At 40.9% G+C, this 21,363-nt stretch overlaps 1 protein-coding gene across 4 annotated transcripts in view; it reads left to right on the plus strand.

The window, feature by feature from the left end:
• LOC124043816 (calcitonin gene-related peptide type 1 receptor) overlaps positions 1–7,825 on the plus strand; it is a 54,525-nt gene extending 46,700 nt beyond the window's left edge. For all 4 annotated transcript variants that reach the window (XM_046362840.1, XM_046362819.1, XM_046362810.1 and 1 more), the window contains 7 exons: positions 50–176; positions 465–618; positions 728–788; positions 1,091–1,157; positions 1,840–2,058; positions 2,773–2,814; positions 4,630–7,825. In XM_046362840.1, the coding sequence (XP_046218796.1) occupies positions 50–176; positions 465–618; positions 728–788; positions 1,091–1,157; positions 1,840–2,058; positions 2,773–2,814; positions 4,630–4,851 (892 nt within the window). In that variant the 3' untranslated portion in view covers positions 4,852–7,825. The remainder of the gene's footprint in view (positions 1–49; positions 177–464; positions 619–727; positions 789–1,090; positions 1,158–1,839; positions 2,059–2,772; positions 2,815–4,629) is intronic.
• The last annotated feature ends 13,538 nt before the right edge of the window (positions 7,826–21,363 follow it).

Below are 21,363 nucleotides of genomic sequence, written 5' to 3' on the forward strand. Positions count from 1 at the left end.
TTTTTAACGCCACAATGAAAAAGTCTACACCTTTTCCCCTTTCGTGTAGGAGTTTAAGTTGTCAGCGAATCACTCTCCACAAAAACCTCTTCTTCTCCTTTGTATTGAACTCGGTCATTACCATCATCTGGCTGACCGCTGTGGCGAATAACCAGGAGCTAGTACAAAGAAACCCTGTAAGTGGATGGGTGGGTGGGTAGGTGGATGGATGGATGGGTGGGTGGGTGGGTGGGTGGGTGGGTGGGTGGATGGGTGGGTGGGTGGGTGGATGGGTGGGTGGGTGGATGGATGGATATTATGTGATTGATCATTTTATATGTGTACTATGATATGTACATTTTACAGCCACACACCAATGCAATGGCAGTATACACACGGCTAATTTGCTGCTGCCTTTAGAGATATTCAAAGAGTAAAGCACAGAAGAACTGCATGTGCAACATCCTTATTTTCTTTTTTTCCAGACAAGCTGTAAAGTGTCCCAGTTTATCCATCTTTATCTTTTTGGTTGCAACTATTTCTGGATGCTTTGTGAAGGGATATACCTGCACACCCTCATCGTTGTTGCTGTGTTTGCTGAGAAACAGCACTTGATGTGGTACTATCTTCTCGGCTGGGGTAGGTTTTTGGGGATACCCCCCGTATATGATTTTGATGTGAAGTTTGGATGTTATTTCATGGAAGTAACACTGTTTGTCACGGACAATGGATGTCTGTTGTTTTTCAGGCTTTCCTCTAATTCCAGCATCTATACATGCAATCGCTCGCAGTTACTACTACAATGACAAGTGAGTTACGTTCAGATACTGTATTTTGTACCACAATTGTTTTCAGTGAATTTATCATTTCTTCAACTACAAGCTATTCATACAGTATAATACATCTTGCTGTAATTAGTTTCTATTACAGCTACAAGTATTCCCTACCATGTACCCATTGCCTATTAGAATCCTGTTGGCACACTTCTAGAGCTTTCAATCCAATTTTATGAATATGTTTCCTGTAAGCAGCTCTTGTAAAAAAATCTAATTTAAACCATAAAAGAAGGCGGCAGACCCTGAATGCTAATTTGTCTCTTCCCCTCCTACAGTTGTTGGATAAGCTCCAACACTTCACTCCTCTACATAATCCATGGGCCCATCTGTGCTGCTCTGTTGGTAAGTCTGTAGTAAATTTAGGTACATGCAAATATGATCTATATTCCTGCTTCTCTTGAGTGCAAACTTAAGTGGAAAGGGTTGCAGTGTTCAAGGATATTGTCTATGGACAAAAAGAGACCACACTTTGTTTTTATTCAACTAGCCCAGGAAACAAATATCTAGATAAGTAATTTCACAGAACTATCCTGTAGGTTGATAGATTAGTGACCCGCCCATTAGTCATTCGGCAGAACCACGTGCCTTTGGCATTCTAGGAATGACCTGATAAAACCATTGGTCTGACTTCAAAGGAAACCGGACAATCAAGCATCCTCTTGTAGTTTGCAATTATTTTATTTTGGTCCAATCTGGTATAGAGCTGCATGTCTTATCAGATGTGCTGATGTTTCATTATTTTGAGGAATTCTGCCTGATTTCTCCTTGTTTAGTCAATTTGAGAATTATAATGAATGTTATGTTAATCTGCTCTCCAGTAATACACTTATCCGTGGTTCAGAAACGTATGTATTACCCATAATGCACCATTTTATGACATCAAGAAGTAAACCCACTATTGCTTACAGTCGTGAACAGTAATTCCTTGTTTTTTATGTATGGTGATTGAGGGTTCTTTGGATAAACATATCCTCTGGCTATATTCTGACAAATGTGGCCTTTTCCTCTCTCTATATCCTCCAAGGTGAACCTGTTCTTCCTGTTGAATATTGTGCGTGTCCTGATCACCAAGCTGAAGGTGACCCACCAGGCTGAGTCCAGTCTCTACATGAAGGCGGTGCGCGCCACCCTGATTCTGGTACCTCTCCTGGGGATCCAGTACGTCCTGTTGCCCTACAAACCAGAGGGACGGGTCTCCTCTGAGATCTACGACTACATCATGCACATCTTAATGCATTATCAGGTAAGACTATCTATTCTCTGCTAGTTACCCTAGCTCACATATGACTATAACATTATGCATTTCTAGGCTTACAGTAATGTATCTTTCATGTTTCCAACCAAGGTTAGGGTGACTTTCGTGTATGTTGTGCATGGTAATTTGGCAGATGTTCTTGTCCAGACTGACGTACTGTCGGTAAGTGCATACTAAGGTGTCTGGGGGAGAAAAAGAGAACCGTACCCCTTCTGAAGTAAGCAGCAGTAACGTTCCCATTGCCACAATAAAACTGAAGTAGTCATCTGCAGCCACCGTCTCTTATTATTGGATTAAGACCAGGTCGGCGCCTTATTAGCCTTTGACTCCTGTGTCTTGATCTCTTGGCCTGTGGAAGAAAGTATATGTCATTGTCTGGCAGGGGAGGAGGAGGGTTGAATGCTGCAACTCATGATGAGGTACTGTCAGTGCCTTCTGGTGCCAGGCTGAATCAGCTCAATAAATAATACATTACAACGCCTTTCTCTGTCCCTACTCTCTCTCTGTACCTCTCTCTCGCCCTCGTTTTACATGCTCCTCGAAAGGTCCGCTGCCAAAATGCATCAAAGTTGGCAAAATCAGCCCCACGGCTCGACTGTTTTGGGTGTCTGAGAGCTTGAGACATTCTCCCAGGGCGTTAAAGCGATGGGTTTATAACCGATATGCACTGACTGGGCTCCTTTGTTTGCTTTATTTTCTCAGGGTCTGCTGGTAGCCACCATCTTCTGCTTCTTCAACGGAGAGGTAAGATTCTGACCCACATTCATTTATCAGGTTTTCTGAAATCCCAGATATAGAATTTTAGGTCGGAGGATTCCCTTGCAGCTTATTCACAGGACATTTTGGGACCTTTTCAGAAATGTTGCGACCCTCTCCTCCCCTGTACATTTGAGTCCTCAGTTCCCTGTGCAATCAAGCCAAGGTTAGGCAACTTCCTCTGTGCAAACCCTCCCCGAGAGGTGACCTGACCTGGGGATGCATCTGGGGAAGTTGACCTTCCAGAGCATTTCATGGGAGCTTGTGGGCCTCTGGTGATGATTCTCTCAGATTGAAGATCATTAAAGCATTGGCAGGCATCCAGAGACAGTCACGGGACAGTCCATAGAGTGGTATGAGCAGTGCTGATTTGATTTATTAGGATCCCCATTAGCCGATAGCCAATAGCGATAGCTCGTCTTCCTGGGGTCTGACGTATAACAAAAAAGACATTACAGACAAAATACTTAACAATTTACATACATTTAAAAACATTAACATGTAGTGTGTGTATGCATCTGTCAGTTACACATACAGTTGAAGTCGGACGTTTACATACATATTGAGGGAAGGGGGTCCGGTTACCGTTCAGTCTTCTCCAATCCTTCCGGCGATTGTCCGCTGAGAGAGACAGGGCCATTCGCGGTCAGGCCACTATAACCATTGCAGACTCCTGGTCTATCCATTCAAAAAACAAGGATAGAGAAAGGAACACCATCCCAGAAAATCTCCACCAAGCAGAGATATACATAATGAAGAGAAACCATTTACGGTTTGAGACATGTTGTAAATCTGATTTGTCCCCTATATACAGTTGAAGTCAGAAGTTTACATACACCTTAGCCAAATACATTCCAACTCAGCTTTTCACAATTCCTGACATTTAATCCTAGTAAAAATTCCCTGTCTCAGGTCAGTCAGGATCACCACTTTATTTTAAGAATGTTAAATGTCAGAATAATAGTAGAGAGAATGATTTATTTCAGCTTCACATTCCCACATTCCCAGTGGGTCAGAAGTTTACATACACTCTATTAGTATTTGATAGGATTGCCTTTAAATTGTTGAACTTCCACAAGCTTCCCACAAAAAGTTGGGTGAATTTTGGCCCATTCCTCCTGACAGAGCTGGTGTATCTGAGTCAGGTTTGTAGGCTTTGCTCGCCCATGCTTTTTCAGTTCTGCCCACACATTTTCTATGTGATTGAGGTCAGGGCTTTGTGAGGGCCACTCCAATACCTTGACTTTGTTGTCCTTAAGCCATTTTGCCACAACTTTGGAAGTATGCTTGGGGTCATTGTCCATTTGGAAGACCCATTTGCAACCAAGCTTTAACTTTCTGACTGATGTCTTGAGATGTTTTAATGACTCCAACCTAAGTGTATGTAAACTTCCGACTTCAACTGTACTTGTCAGTACATACACACAACAAGTAGGTCACATTGGGGAGAGGCTGTGTTGCTTTATTTGTTTTTTGAAACCAGGTTTGCTGTTCACTTACACTATATAAGATGGAAGGGAGTTATATGCACTCATGACTCTGCGTAATACTATCGTTTCCTTGAATTGAGAGGGTTTCTTACCAAATGTGTTATTTGTGTTTGGATTGGGGTTGCTTTATGTAACAGATGAAGTGGTCAAGGGTTAATATGGTAATTGTGAATGCCTGGGAGATGGCCAGGAAAACACTGTGTGAGGATACAGTCTTGCAATTAGGGTTCATTCATTACTAGTAATGTATTACTAAATGTATTGATTTATTTTCTGTGTGCTGAATCTTATGGTCGACATCGTGTCTCGGTAGGTGCAAGGGGTTCTGAGGAGACATTGGAACCAGTACCGTATCCAGTTTGGAAGCACCTTCGCCCACTCAGATGCCATGCGGTCTGCCTCGTACACTGCTTCGTCCATCACCGAGGTCCAGGGCTGCTACAGCATCGACAGCCACACAGAACACTTGAACGGCAAGGGGGCCCCCCTCGACATCGAGACCTCCATCTTAAAATCAGAGAACCCGTTCACCTGAAGATAGGAGGACTCTTTTTCGGAATGGTGGGGAAGGGGAGGCTGCAGTTTGTTACTAGGTTTCCTGGGTTAACCGAGGGAGGGGAGAAGGAAGGGATAAACAACAGAAACGATCGGACCCTTGTATACGCACTGAACAAACAAAAAAAATTCTGCTACCTTCGATTAACACATTGAAATGGGCACTTAATCGTTTTATCAGCTTAGTGAGAATCACTTTTTGCCAACCTTTTTCAAGTATCCATGTATGAAGCTTCCTTGCTGCTTTTCAGAGGAAGCCAAATGTTTATATTCTGATAATTTATCTTAAAGCATTCAAGTGTTACACAGTCCTTTTAACATGACTGTACATAAAAATTTAAAAAAGGAGGTTTGACAATCCAAATGAAGATATTATCAGTTCAGATAAAGCCTGGGTGTTTGCCTAAAAGTATTATTTGTGATATGCCAAGCCAAGAACCACCCTTGTCAGCTATTTTTATACACAACAATCTATGCCACTAAGAACTAGGCTCTCTGAGGCTATTATCTGTGTTTCTCTAGCTGAATTTAAGCTCAAGTTAAGGGCAAAGTTACACAGATATACAGTACAGTCCCTTGTTGGTAGTTAATAACTTTTGAAAAGGTACATGCTTTACCATTATCAACTATTGTCATTTATGCCAATATCTGTCCTGTACAACTGAATGTTACTTCAATTATGAAGTTTGGTTCTGGCACTGTTTTAAATCTATGGAATAAATATTTATAGGTTAAACCTTACATTCCCCTCAGTGGCAAACGGTATGCCTATAAAACATTGTGTTCTCTATATGTCTGGCACATACTGTATGTTCATATATTCTAAATTCCATATAATTGCCACTGTTCACTATCGGAATCATTCATGTGAATTTCACTACTTTTTAAATGATTGTTTTCATCCAAATGCTGGAAACGACTCACAATCAGATTATGTAAAGTATGTGGACACCCCTTCAAAATGAGTGGATTTGGCTATTTCAGCCACAGCTGTTGCTGACAGGTGTATACAATCGAGCATACAACCATGCAACATTGGCAGTAGAATGGCTGAAGAACTCAGTGACTTACAGCGTCACACCGTCACAGGTTGCCACCTTTTCAAAAAGTCAGTTCGTCAAATGTCTGCCCTGCTTGAGCTGCCCCGGTCAACTGTAAGTGCTGTTATTGTGAAGTGGAAGTGTCTCGGAGCAACAGCGGCTCAGTCGCGAAGTGGTAGGCCACACAAGCTCACAGAACGGGACTGCCTAGTGCTGAAGCCCTTTGTGAGTAAAAATTGTCTGTCCTCGGCTGTAACACTCACAACCGAGTTCCAAACTACCTCTGGAAGCAATGTCAGCACAAGATCTGTTCGTCGGGAGCTTCGTGAAATGAGTTTCTATGGCTGAGCAGACGCAAACAAGCCTAAGATCACCATGTGCAATGCCAAGCGTCAGCTGGAGTGGTGTAAAGCTCGCCACCATTGGACACTGGAGCAGAGGAAACACGTTCCCTGGAGTGATAAATCACACTTCACCATCTGGCAGTACGACGGACAAATCTGGGTTTTGTGGATGCCAGCAGAACGCCACCTGCCAGAATGCATAGTGCCAACTGTGAAGTTAGGTGGCGAAGGAACCATGTTTTTCATGGTTCGGGCGAGGCCCCTTAGTTCCAGTGAAGGGAAATCTTAACACTACAGCATACAATGACATTCTAGACGAATCTGTGCTTCCAACTTTATGTCAACAGCTTCGGGAAGGCCCTTTCCTGTTTCAGCATGACAATGCCCCTGTGCACAAAGTGATACAGAAAAGGTTTATCGAGATCAATGTGGAAGAACTTGACTGGCCTGCACCTTGCCCTGACTTCGACCGCATCGAACACCTTTGGGATGAATTGGAACGCCAACTTCGAGCCAGGCCTAATCGCCCAACATCCGTGCCCAACCTCACTAATGCTCTTGTGGCTGAATGGGAGCAAGTCCCCGCAGCAATGTTCCAACATCTAGTGGTAAGCCTTCCCAGGAGAGTGCAGGGTGGACCAGCTACATATTAATGCCCATGATTTTGGAATGAGATGTTTGACAAGCAGGGGTCCACATACTTGTGTATGTTGTAAATCTTGCAGTGCAGAAATGCAATTAAGGTGAGTGCTTTATGTACATATACTGTATATATTTACGCTGTATTTACGGGTGTATACGAGGCATTCAAATATGAAGCAGCTGTCATATAGAAGTGTGTGGGAGGTTGTCAGCAGGAAGTTGTTTTTTACAATTTTGATGCTTTTACTGATCATTAGCCATCGGACTGACATTCAAATGAATTGTCTCTGCCATTTCTGCTAGCTTTCCACAAGGGTACAAACAAAGCCATTCCTCAATTTTGCAATTGCACTCTGATAGAGGGTGAATGATGCCTGAATTGCATCTGTAAATTCCTAACAAGGAAAGTTGTTTTGGCCGTCCCAGGCATCTACCACTTGAACATTATAATCATAATTATACAGTGACCGTTGGTAACTAAACAGATACTATTACACAGCACAAGTGTGTGTGTGTGTGTGTGTGTGTGTGTAGTGTGGCATGGAGACAAGAAGACATGTCGATACCAACTCTCAGATACATCTCTATATTAGCTGCCAGTACTTCTGGCAAGTAAATTCCATGTATCCTGTTTCGTAACATTTGTTAGAATGTGACGTGGACTGCAGGACAGTTTCTTATTAAAGAACTTAATGATATCTTAAAACTGTATTCAGAGGTGTTTTCATATTAGAGGACTTTGACATTTGAAGTAGCACTTACTACGAAGAAAAGTATTTTCAAGGATAATGTCTGTATTGTATGTTAAAAATGTACTGTGTATATATATATTTGGAAGTCTACACACCCTGACTCCACTTGACTTGTATGGGTGTAATTTGTATGTGTTTTATTCTTTGGATGTGAAAATATATATTTGTGAAACATTTATTTTTCTTTGTTATTTTTTATATTCTCTATTTCAACAGAAAAAATAAAATATACTGACGTTTTTAAATTTAATAGGAAAGTCACGTAATATTGTGACGTGGAATCTACGTGAAAAATACATTGGATTTAAAAAAATGTATCAATGTTAACTATTGTTATGACATTTGAACATAGACAAACCCTGTATAAAATATGTTGAATTTGTATCTTTAAAACAATGTCAAATTTTCAATGTTTTATCCACTATCAGAAAAAGAAAGGGTTGGGTAGCATTGTTGGGCACTATTCAAACCAACGAGGGTTCTGAACTTTAAAGCCATTTTTCTCAGAATCATCGTAATATCCTAAACTCTCGAAGTATCAATGTTTGAAGGAGAGGTATCTTCTGCTTGGATAGTTCCAACTGTTCCACTGACGTCGTCTGTCTTTAATTCCAGTTTGACTACAAATGAATAATTGATTTGTTGGTTTCACATCTCCATCTCAACAAAAAAATGTACGTAAATGAATAGGACTGAAGTCCATTTAAAGTTTGATTTGATTTAGTCCTAATCTTTAACTTTGATTTTTGTTTCAGATGGATTATTCTTATAATAATCCTGTCATGACCACACTGTTTATGAGTTCCCTATAGATTGTTTTAGAAACCAACAAAAAAGCTGAAAAATTCACTTAACAGATGTGTGTTCATGGGAAATTTAAATTAAATTACTGTTTGGGGTTTTAAGCTGGGTTCCGGTATAGCACTTTTTGTCATTGGCTGATGTAAAAAGGGCTTCATAAATACATTTGATTGATTGATTCTAGTTCTGCAGTCCTGCTGGTTTCAGTTACGTCCTCTGCACTCAATTGATCAATTAATTTTATTGATTGGCTGGAGAGTGCATGCTGGTGTGGGCATTGAGGACTGGGGTACTGCTGGTTTACACAATGATTGGTAACTGACTGCCAGTCACATCATAGCTCTCATGAGCAGCTCTGCCTCTGTAGAGGGGAATTGGTTGGTACAGATTTGGGGTCTTAACTTGAGCCAGTTTTCTACAGCAGGTAAATAATCCTGCAGCAACAGGAAATGTATGTTTTTTGTTAGAGTAAATCAAGTATTTTTAAAAGTGGAAATTGTGGAAATTACAAACTTTAAAAGCATTTTAAAATCTCAAATACACTACAAGTTTGCATTTCCTGCCATGCAGAAAATTCTCAGCAACAAAATAGTGGTACAATTAAGATCCTACATCTGTCGTAACACATACTCAAGCTAGATGTACAGTAACGTACCAGCTTCCCACTTTCTTTATCAACAATGTGGATAGCCATTTTTTAAAGAATGGAACACCTGAACAGGTGATGTGACAAACAGAGAGTGCTTGACAAATGGAGAACAAGTGCCTTTCCTGCTACCCACAGGCTATTGTTTCACTGTATGTTTTATTGTAACCAGAGGAGTTGTGGGGGCTTCAACAACTTGGGCATGCGTCATTCTCTCTTTTTATGCCTACGGTAAAAATGGACTATTAAGTGCTATTGACGGTTTTGAGCTAGTCAGTATTGGATTGTGCCAAAGGCAATAGGTAGATTTGAAGCATCACACTAACCAATCCAATCCAGTACTTTATGCAACTTTATTCCATTTCTATTAGCATTAGCCTAGTAAGTCATTGAGGACACGTTTCATTTCCCAATAACTTACTGGTTGTTATTTCAGTAATTTGCAAATGGGATATGAATACAAGCCAAATGGAAGTCTAACAGTTAACTTAATATACCTCATGAGTTACAAAATGGTTCTCTGAACCTTATTTCTGAGGCAGACCATGCACTTGCTACAAATTATTGTAATTAGCTTTTTGAAACACTGTCATCAATGTAAGTTCCAGATGAAATCACTCTGCACAAGCACTGAGCATTGTCAAGCCGTTTCCTTGTACTGTATGTGTTCTCTCTTTCCAAGCCTCGGTTATAATCAATCAAGCGTGGAAAGAGAAGATAATACACATTGTCATATAGGTTTGCAATACAAAACCTGATTAATTAACCTAATTAATGTTATGATCAATTGAACTTCACTGTGTGTGTGTGTGTGTGTGTGTGTGTGTGTGTGTGTGTGTGTGTGTGTGTGTGTGTGTGTGTGTGTGTGTGTGTGTGTGTGTGTGTGTGTGTGTGTGTGTGTGTGTGTGTGTGTGTGTGTGTGTGTGTGTGTGTGTGTGTGTGTGTGTGTGTGTGTGTGTGCGCGTGTGTGTACACGTTTTAATATATTTATGAGTACCAAAAGAATAGTAAACCAATTAAAATTCTGAGAATGTAGGATATTTTAAATGTCATCACTTGAAAAAAGGCTAATTTAGATTTAGCGGTTAGGTTTATGTTTTGGGTTAGGGTTAGAATTAGGTTAAGGGTTAGAATCACTGCTAGAAAGGGTTCATCTTCATTACACAAATAGTTCTCTGAGGAGTTCAACAGTTCAACACCTTCCTACACAGACCTGGGTTCAAACACCATTTTGAATCATTTCAAATATTATAGCTGGGCTTGATTTGAGCTTGCCTGGTGCAGTGGGACCAATAGAATAGTCACAAAAATGCAAACACCGCCTATCTGGCTCTCACGGCAGGCTAAAGCAAGTGCTGCAATTATTTGAAAGATTTCAAATAGTATTTAAACCCATGTCTACTGCTACACTAGCTTGAAGTTATTCTTCCAAAATGGCAAAAGTTTTTAGTTTAGTTTATTTTATTTTTACAGGGACAGTGCACATTAATCAACGTTTCAGTAAAAGTGCCGGTTTTAGCCAGCCGGCTAATTTTCAACCGCAGTCCCTGGGAAAAAGAGATGTATTCACCACCAATCCCTTTCTATATCACACGTTATCCAATTATAACTCCCCTGTACAGCGAGGTTACTGCTGCTTGACTGGCCACGACTAGCTGGAGTTGACGGCTGAAATTTCAAATGACCGTTTGTGAGATTTTTGCATGGGAGGGGAAACTCAGGCATTATTCAACACTTCCTTATGTGTTCACACCAGTCCAAAATTGAAGGTTTTTAGACCTTCATTTTAAATGGCCGCATAAAGCAAAAAGTTCTACAGTATATTTATTGCTTGAGAGAGAATACTTTCATGTCAGGTCAATGCTCCTGCTGCTAACTTGTCTTCCTGCAGAATGACCTGAATATAGCAGGACTGCCACACCGATGGTTGGTTATAGCAGGACAAGGTTGACTTTGGGCCACTGTCACCTGCGCTTAGCTTCAAAATGTGATGGTAACAGGCGTTACACAAACCACAACTACAGGCTCAATGTAGATGTCTCCCTGCTCTTCAAACCACATAGGTACATACAGTACACATTGTTTTGCTGTTAAATAGTTCTCCAAATGTTCTGTTTAACTCAGCAAATTCTGTTTCAGTGACTCAGATACCCACAGACAGGGCGATGCGTGGGATGAGATTTGGTACAACAAACACAGTTCTCAGCGCCCCATTCTTTTGTTTCATGTTTGCTCTACCTCATGTCATTGCAAATGTGTTCCTCTTGCAAGAGATCATTTCCATTTATTAACACTCGCTCACTTGCTGCTGAAACAGCCAAAAAACCACATGCGCCCAATGCAACCAAATGGCAAAATGCTGCCCTCATCCCATCCAACTTCCTATTGTTCTCAGTGCACTCCATTTGGAGGCTGTTTTCATCCTGCTATGAAACGCCAGTGAAACGTGTCAAAGAGCCACGGTTCTCCCCTCGTGGATCAGTGATCTGAATCTCCCACGGCTCCCTAACGAGCCTTGATCGCTAGGTGCAATGAGTGAAAGGGGGAAAAGAGAGACATCCAGAGGTGTGGAAAAGTGCCAAGAGAGAAATGTCTGTAGAGCTGTGCATTGGAGACTCTGACCTTTATGGTCTCTGACCTTTATGGTACCACTGACATATCTGTTAAATATTGCCCCCCGATTAAGAGTATGAATTTGGGGCCTTTGGAGATGACGGGACAAGAGGAAGTAGTATTGACAGATTGTGTGGTTCATTCTTGAATATCAAATAAATCCATTGCAGTTAGTGGGGAACTTGAGATGTTGATTGCTTTAGAGACCTTTTATTTTCAAGTTGAAAGTAGTGCAAAACCTGTTTTGATGACTTGCGTCCTTATGTATAATTTTAACATAAACAAACATTCTATTTTAGAAAATGATGTTTAACTGAAAGACAAGCCGAAACAAATGTCAAAAAATGCAGGACCATATATAAAACAAGATGCCTGGGTACAAGTCAGCGTGGAAATGATCTAACTAGGCATGGCCTCTCCATGTGCATGGTGTTTGATTAGTAGTTAATGATAGACTGGCCTTCCTATATACTCTGGCCTGACAGAGATTAACCTATCGACGATTGGCCAAACCAAACACATGATCTCATGAGAAAACCAACTGCCGGTGTCCTCCATCAACAATCGGGCAACACCATAATGGCGGTGCCAGGAAAACCCAGTGTTTATGGTCTGGCCACCACTTAAGTGAGGATAACGGAGAGTGGTCCAACCCTACTGAGACTCAGGATGACATCATCTATTGAAGAGTGGTGAAACGTGTTCAGTAAAATGCCATCAATCACATTTGACACACCATAAGGAGGATGGCTTTAAAACCCTAGAAGTAGAGACATTTTCCTCGTTTTGCTTTGTCTAATTTTGGAAAATATATTATTTTGTACATGGACACAGTGGAACACAGAGGACAAACCATGAGTTTGATTTTATGCAACACGTCTAAGAAGGTCCTGACCTGCTCAGGCTCTTGAGAGCTGCAAGGCAGGAAACACAGGATAGGAAGGAGCCAACTTGTATGTTTTTCCTATCTAATCACCCCCTCTCTATGATAGAAGAGGAAATGGGGTGAAGGGAGAGTCTCTGCTCAATAAGAATAATTACAAAGGCTTGTGCTGATAGCTCCAATGTATCCTTAGGAACTGAGCCAACTTGTTATTGAGAGAAAGGTCTGTTTACTTGCGGAACTTTGGAAATGGTTATATGCAAAGTGAACAAGACTTTTTTGAGCAAGAACAGCAATCGCCGGCTTGGGTGCAACTGGACTTCAGCAACTGTTAGACTAATGATTGGACTCTTTTGATTGGCTGATCTAGCCATTATGTAAGCAGGGTTGAGAGGTTTTGTAAGGACACATTAAACCCCCCCAAAGGTCGATGTCTGCACCCCTGCAGAAATCGAATTAGCATAATTATTTTTTAAAGCATAGAAATCTGTCAGTTTAAGCTACAGATGTCTGTTTTTTTTGCATTAGATGCATCTCAACCCACCGTCTATGTAACACTTCCGTGGTGAAAGGTGACAGAGCTAGAGCGATGTTTGTCAGACCATGAGACATCCCGAAAATCGGTCTACTCACAAAATCGTCTGCATCATTCGAACAGTTTAGCCTACAAAAGTACCCCCCACAAGCGTCTTGGGTCTTCTATGAAGTCGGTAATGCCGATCTGCCAACTTCTGTATGTAGCATCCCAAAAATTGGGCTACACACTAATATGAGCCCTCTGTGTGAAGGTTAGACTCTCTCGCACACGTACATGTCAGTTGTTTTGCTCTAGCATGCCCACAGGCCTCGTAAGTCTTGTCTAAAGGACCTCCGGTACCAGTTGAAAACATTTATGGAAGTATACAGTATATGGAGACTGTTAACTGACAAAAAATAAGGGGTTAAATGTAAAATGCTAAATAATGTTAAAACTAATATACCAAATGTTTCCTGGTCTTTCATATATCTTTCAGATATACTTTTGGGGGGACTGTTGTTCCATGTAGTGAATCTATTGTTTTGAGCATTTGTATGGGCTAATAGCAGTAAGGCCAAAAATAATTTTTCATCAAATAATTTGTACAGATTTTTATACTTCAAGGGATCTTAACATTCAAAATCAAATAGCTAAATGATCCTTGGTATGACCTTCTTAAAAAAATCCATATAGTACTCCCCCCTCCTCTGGCTAAGACAGGGCTTAGACTCGTATGGGTTAATGGACTCAATAGCTCTCCCTCTTTAATTGGTTGTGTCTGGAATAGTATAGAAGAGAGCGAATGGTATAGATCAGAATCCTCACAAACCAAATCAATGACCAATTGGCTGATAATATGCCTCCTTAAGTGTGGGACCTTTTGAAGTTAACCAAACAGAGATGGTAACCCTGAACCTAGTAAGAGAAGCTGCTGTACTCCGAATACATTTACTTTCAAATTACAATCCACCTCACACATTTCTGAACCACATCTCTTGGCGGAGGATGGTTTTGTCAATGTAGATTCCTTGTTATTTCCACCTGCTTTATCAATGCAGTTGGATCAATGCAGTTGGATCAATGCAGTTGGATCAACGTGGGGGCACTCTTGGTGGTCGTGGTGTTGTTTACTGGTTGACCGTGGTTTTCTGGGAAGAGTAGGACTCTCCTCTCTCTCTCTCTCTCTCTTTCTCTGCCTCTCTCTTTCTCGTTACTCCCCTCACAGCACCACCCCCTCCCTCCGGAAACACAACAGGGACAGGAGCTGATATTTGAGAGGGTGTTCGGTCGTTACCCCTCTGTCCCTTTGCAGGGGTCACAGCTGCGAAGAAGAGTCAGGTTGGTCAGATTTGTCTTTCCGTGCCTTGGGAAATACCCAAGGGGGATTTGGCGTGAGGTGACCACGGCAATGCACTCTTTGTTTGCCATTTCACAGAGCAGCTATACTAACCCTGTATGTTATCTGAATCAGTGTGCAGGTCACATGCATGTATTATAGATGGTTCTCAAATTAATCAGGTCAGGTCTCTACATATAAATACTTAGGGATATGTTTGGATGATATACTGTCTTTTAAAATGCATATTGACCAACTTTGTAAACGGCAAAACAATCAAGCTCGGCTTCCTCTAGAAACAGGACATGTTTGTCCTCTATAAATAGAAGACAAGTTGTGCAAGCTACTTTTATGTCTGTTATAGATCATGGGGATATTATCTACATGCATGCTACGGCATCAACACTTAAATCGCTGGATGCTACTTATCATTGCGCACTTAGGTTTACTACGGGTACTAGCTACAGAACTCACCGTTGTGTTTCGTATCAAAATGTGGGTTGGACTTCGCCATCCATGAGACGAGGACAACATGAGTGTTTGTCTATAAAGCACTTCTGAATAAGCTACCTTCTTATTTATCATCACTCATCAACATTATAATTATAATTCCTACAACCAGGTCTCAGGCATGGATTACACTTGAGGCCCATGTGGTTTCCACAGAGTTGGGTATGGCTGCCTTTTCCTGTTACGCTACTTGCCTATGGAATAGCCTGCAGACTAAACTTAAACATGAGACTCTTGTCTAATTTTATTTTTGTATTTCTTGTAACTGTTTCGGGTAATGCAAGTTATTGTGCTGTTAGGGGAATAACCTGTGTGTAAATGTAATCTGTTGCTCTATCTGTTGATCGTTTTGTTTGTCTTGTGTAGTTTCTTAATCATTGTACCTAAACTGTATGTGTAAACATGTGTACGCAGGGCCCAGCTGTAAAAGAGACCTTGGTCTCAGTATATGTTCCTTGTTGAAATAAAGGTAGAATTTCTAAAATAGTAGTTTTTATGCCCTTATAAAAGAGGTAATGACATAAACAAAAGTGTTGTCATATCACAAGAGTTGTGCTTCCGTGTGTTATTGTGATGGCTGTTGCACATTTCTAACATGCCACAGATTGTTAAAGCAGGTGTCATCTGCCTTGTATGTCCCTCTGGGTTGAGTGTCTGATAAATGTAACGTCAATTAAACACGATAAGGACATATTCACCCAGGCACAGTTGAAATAAATTGAAGAGCATCAGTTCATCCCCTGAAATAAATAATCATTTGAAATGTCAAGATCAGGCCGGGATGCTTCCCTCATCCCCAGAGGTCGGACCAGCACCATGAATAAATAAAAGCACAAGCAAGAGCATTATCTTTGTGAGCATGCTCCGAAAGCTGGAGCCTAGTTAGGCTGTTTGCTGAGCAATCAATGGCAATTCTTCTAATGGCTTCGGTTGCCAAACAACACGCTGCCCATTTGTCCTCTTAAAAAGGAAAAAGGAATGAGAATGGTAATGAAATATCAGTAGAGGATTACACTTGAAAGCCCAACAATTAGAGTGCCCGAAATAGTTGTGTCCCCCAACCAGTATGTTTGACCTGCACACCCACGGTAATAATTCATGCCTAACGAGGCCCTTTATTATCACGTCCAATGCTATTTGTGTAAACCACCTGATGGTGCCAACCATCTGTTGAGATTTGACCAAGAGAAGTTCTGAAGCAGCGGCCGACCAGCGTCAGCCCGAAAGTTTCTTGAGGACTGTAAGTCTTAAGAGCCTAGCGCTCAAAGACAGGTGTGTCGTAACGGAGGCCCCGTTAACAGAAAATGAGAATTGAAGGATAAAGTATTGCCTTTTATTGTGTTACAAAAATGGATTTAATTGTACTTTTTTCGTCAACCATCTACACAAAACAGTCTGTAATGTCAAAGTGGTTGAAAATAAATCATAAATCAAATAGAGACGTTGCATAGGAATTCGACCCCTTTGTTTAGGCAATACATACATTTAGGCCATTGGTGGAAAAAGTACGTAATACTTGTCATACTTGAGTAAAAGTAAAGACAGTAAAAGTCCCCCAGCAAAATACTACCTGAGTAAAAATATACAAAAGTAAATGTATTTGCTAAAATATACTTAAGTATCAAAAGTAAAAGTGTAAATCATTTCAAATTCCTTATGTTAAGCAAACCAGACAGCACCATTTTCTTGTTTACTATTTTATTGATGGATAGTCAGGGGCACACTCCAACACCCAGACATGATCTACAAACGAAGCATGTGTGTTAGGTGAGTCTGCCAGATCAGAGGCAGTAGCGATGACCAGGAATGTTCTCTTGATAAGTGCATGAATTAGACCATTTCCCTGTCCTGCTAAGCATTTAAAGTGTAACGAGTACTTTTGGGAGTCAGGGAAAATGTATAAAGTACATTATTTTCATTAGGAATGTAGTGAAGTAAAAATAAAAGCTGTCAACAAATATAAATAGTAAAGTTAAGTACAGATACCCCTGAAACTACTTGAGTAGTACTTAAAAGTTTTTTTACTTACGTACTTTACACCACTGAATTTGTCTTAACAAATCACATAATACGTTACATGGACACACTCTGTGTGAAATAATAGGGGTTGATGTGATTTTTGAGTGACTAACCCTTCCTCTGTCCCCCATACATCCAACATGTGTAAGGTTCCTCAGTCTAGTATGGAATTTCAATCACAGATTCAAGTACAATGACCAGGGAACTTTTCGAAAGCCTCACAAAGAAGGGCAGTGATTGGTAGATGGGTAACAATAACAAATCAATAACAAATCAGGGATGTTACCATGAGGACGTTGATGATTTTAAAACAGCTACAGAGTTCAATGTCAACAACATTGTAGTGACTCCACAATAATGACCTAAATGACAGAGTGGAAAGAACAATACCATTTTTGGGGGAATTTAAAAAACATTTCCTGTGATTCAACAGAAAGTTACTGGCTAATGTGCTGCCAATTTACTGTAATTCAGTACCACCCCCACAGAATACAATATCAAATTGTATTTTTTTTGCGCCAAAAACCTTTTGTGGGTGCATGGTGTTGTTGTGGCTCATTAACATATTTTGAGGCGTGCCTTGTTGGAGGCTGTACTTGTTGCACCCGTTAGTGAGAGTGCTGTACCAATTTAAGTGATATGTGGTAGTAGATGCCCAGAAATCAAATGTATATAGAGGACAAATCAGAGTGCTAATAAGTCTCAAACCGTAAATGGTTTCTCTTTATGCATATCTCTGCTTGGTGGAGATTTTCTGGGTTGGTGTCCCTTTCTCTATCCTTGTCTTTGGAATGGATGGACCAGGAGTCTGCAACGGTAATAGTGGCTTGATCGCGAATGGCCCTGTCTCTCTCCAGAAGGACTGGAGAAGATGGAAAGGTAACCCGACCCCCCCCCCCCCCCAGCATTCAGAACTAGCCCTGGACCAGCTACCTGAGGAAAAGACAATGGACGGCTGCCTAGATGAGCCTTACTCCCCCACCTTTCTTTTTCTCCATCTAACCTGCTCAGGCCACCACCAACTAGACCAGGACCAGCAGACCACCAACCCCCGGGAGCAGACCAGACAGTATTAGCACCAGAACAAGAGGCACGGAGGAAGGAGATCACAGGGGAGTGCCTCCATTGACCTACTGGTCACAGGTTTCCAGGTGTGTCTGCTCACTGCTCACACTTCCTCCCCTTCCAGGACCGGAACAGAACAACGACCAGACTAGACAACACCAAGACCAGAACCAGGAACTATTCATCACCATACCAGAACAGGCGTGGTGGAAAGACCAATGATCTAGACCTACTCCCAGAGCGAGCAGGCCAGAGAAGAGTACAATCACTGGTCAGGAACCGGATCAGTACCCGGAGGCACCAGCATCAACCAAGTTTTCTCCCTGCCCCAGCCCCAACACCAGCACAAACCTTGGACACAGTGCCGACCAACCACAAGTGCCACCTTCATCCAGCATCTGCCAGCCCAGATCCCACCCCTTCCGCAACACAAAGACAAAGACACATTGTGGACTGACTGACTGACTGATTGACTGACGGAATTATTCTCCAGATTGTTTTGTTTTTTGATTGTTATGTTTTTGCTTTTGTTTGATTAGATGACCATTTGGTTTGCCTAATTTGAATTGATTGCTTATTGTTTTGAAATGTTTATTATTTTGAATATTAAAATAATGTTGATTGAATTTTAAGTTTACATTTTATCTGTAAAGATTTTTTAAACCAAATTAAAGGTAATGAACAGTCAAAATCAAAAATCAATCTTGCGCTTCAAGGCACAGAGCAGAGCTGTTGTGAAGGAAGTTGTCAATGAAGTGAGTTTGTGTTTATACAAGACCGACCGACCGCCTGCCCCAACCTATAGTCAATCAATCATGTCAATGTGGAGCTACACAGAGTCCTCTGCATTGTTACAAAAAATTGGGAGGCGTACAATTGCATCACATCCTCCATATGGAGCTTACGGACGGAGCCTCCGGACAGCATTTCCGGATCAAGCATAAATCAGCTATGAGTCTCTCTGGACAAGAGCGTCTCCTAAATGACCAAAATGTAAATGTTAAACATGAACATTTGCAAAGCACACTGCTGGGTATTATTCAAATGAGCTCTGCCCTCAAACTATTTGCATTTTTGCATGTCAGGTTAAACTATATGTACAAAATCCTAACTATATTAGGTATAGTACGGTGTCCAGTAGAGGTCAGCTTGGAATCGAAGAAATCCCTGGAATCACGGTGAAATCAGTGGGATCTCGTATTTGCAACACAGGGTTTGAAAAAGCACGTGATCAGATGATGCTTCGGATGTCATTGATGACGTTCTTCTGATAAAGGGAAACACACACCGGCACACTGCTTTGAAGTTAGCTGCTTAGCGATGTCAAAGCATGCCTCGGAGTTCCGGTATCAAACGTAATATCAATAGAAATACCTGTCTCAAATACATGTAACAGAAATACTGCCCGTCGTTGGCACTAGCTACCTGGATTTTAAACCTGCAACTGTTTACTAACCACTGTGTTTCCAGTAATGTACTGTAAATTCTAGAAATACAGCATGGTACAGTAGTCACATGTTCCCGGTAATATGCTGTATAGTTGTGTTACAGTAAAGGTCCTGTACATTTACAGTAATATTGACAGACCTTGAAGAATTAAAACAAAAAAAATAATCGGCAAATATTGCACAATCCAGGTGTGCAAAACACATGCAAAACACATTACCCAATAAGACTCACAGCTCCATTCGATGCCAAAGGTTGTTCTAACATTGATTATTGACCCAGGGAGCTGAATACTTATGCAACGACTATATTCTATATTTATTTCATGTCTATTCATCTTTTTTTTTATTGAATCTTTCTTCCACTTTAACATTACAGACATTTTTGTGTAGATTGTTGATAAAAAAAAATACAATTAAATCAATTGTAATCCCACTTTGTAACAATAAAATCCGAAGAAATCCAAGGGGCCTGAATACTTTTGAAAGGCACTGTAGCTCTCGTGTGTGTGTGTGTGTGTGTGTGTGTGTGTGTGTGTGTGTGTGTGTGTGTGTGTGTGTGTGTGTGTGTGTGTGTGTGTGTGTGTGTGTGTGTGTGTGTGTGTGTGTGTGTGTGTGTGTGTGTGTGTGTGTGTGTGTGTGTGTGTGTGTGTGTGTGTGTGTGTGTGTGTGTGTGTGTCCCAGACCAGTAACTACAGTCTTCTCAGTTGTTGAGATAATATACATGTATGTCCTTGACATGGATTGCTTGGATTGCTCCCAGCTAAAACCACCCACTGGCATCAGGAACAGAGCATTGGGTCAAGTTAACAATGTAGAAAGAATATCAGATTTTTTCTTCTTTTTTGGTCATCCTCCAAAAGGAAACGGTCATTGAGACAGCCACTGAGTATACATTGTTGAGTTAAAGCTAAGTGAAAGATGATCTTAAAGTGGCAGTGCAGTCAAAAACGAGGTTCTCCTGGGTTTTCTATGTCTTTCAACACTGAGGTTGGAACAATACTGTGAAATTGTGAAAATCAGCATAATCCCCTTTTAGTGTAATAGTTGTTTGAAAAGACCGACAAAAATTGTCAGGTCGTTTTGCATGGGTGGGGTTTTGGACCACCTGGTGAAGTTAATAGACCAATAACAAAGAGAGTTTAGAATCTCTCTCCCAATAACAAAGAGAGTTTAGAACCTCTCTCCCAATAACAAAGAGAGTTTAGAACCTCTCTCCCAATAACAAAGAGAGTTTAAAACCTCTCTGCCAATAACAAAGAGAGTTTAGAACCTCTCTGCCAATAACAAAGAGAGTTTAAAACCTCTCTGCCAATAACAAAGAGAGTTTAGAACCTCTCTCCCAATAACAAAGAGAGTTTAGAACCTCTCTGCCAATAACAAAGAGAGTTTAGAACCTCTCTGCCAATAACAAAGAGAGTTTAGAACCTCTCTCCCAATAACAAAGAGAGTTTAAAACCTCTCTGCCAATAACAAAGAGAGTTTAAAACCTCTCTGCCAATAACAAAGAGAGTTTAAAACCTCTCTCCCAATAACAAAGAGAGTTTAAAACCTCTCTGCCAATAACAAAGAGAGTTTAAAACCTCTCTGCCAATAACAGCTTGTTTTCAGGTTAAATACAGAACACTCCCAGACAGTCCTGGTGACATTTTAGTTTGAGAAATTGCTTTTTGCTAAGAAGCATTTTTTTCTCCCTTTTTGACCATGTTAATTGAACAAAAATCACAGCAGGGTACTTTATTGTTACCCAGAAAGGATTTGATAATGAGATTTTTAAAAATGGCTGCATTGAACCTGTAAGTGTTTCAATTGACCAAGCACATTTCAGCGAGAGAAAAAACTACTGTAATTTTTTTTATTAACTGAGAGAAATGATCAA

Source organism: Oncorhynchus gorbuscha, linkage group LG01, assembly GCF_021184085.1.
Source record: "Oncorhynchus gorbuscha isolate QuinsamMale2020 ecotype Even-year linkage group LG01, OgorEven_v1.0, whole genome shotgun sequence".
NCBI classification, from domain to species: domain Eukaryota; kingdom Metazoa; phylum Chordata; class Actinopteri; order Salmoniformes; family Salmonidae; genus Oncorhynchus; species Oncorhynchus gorbuscha.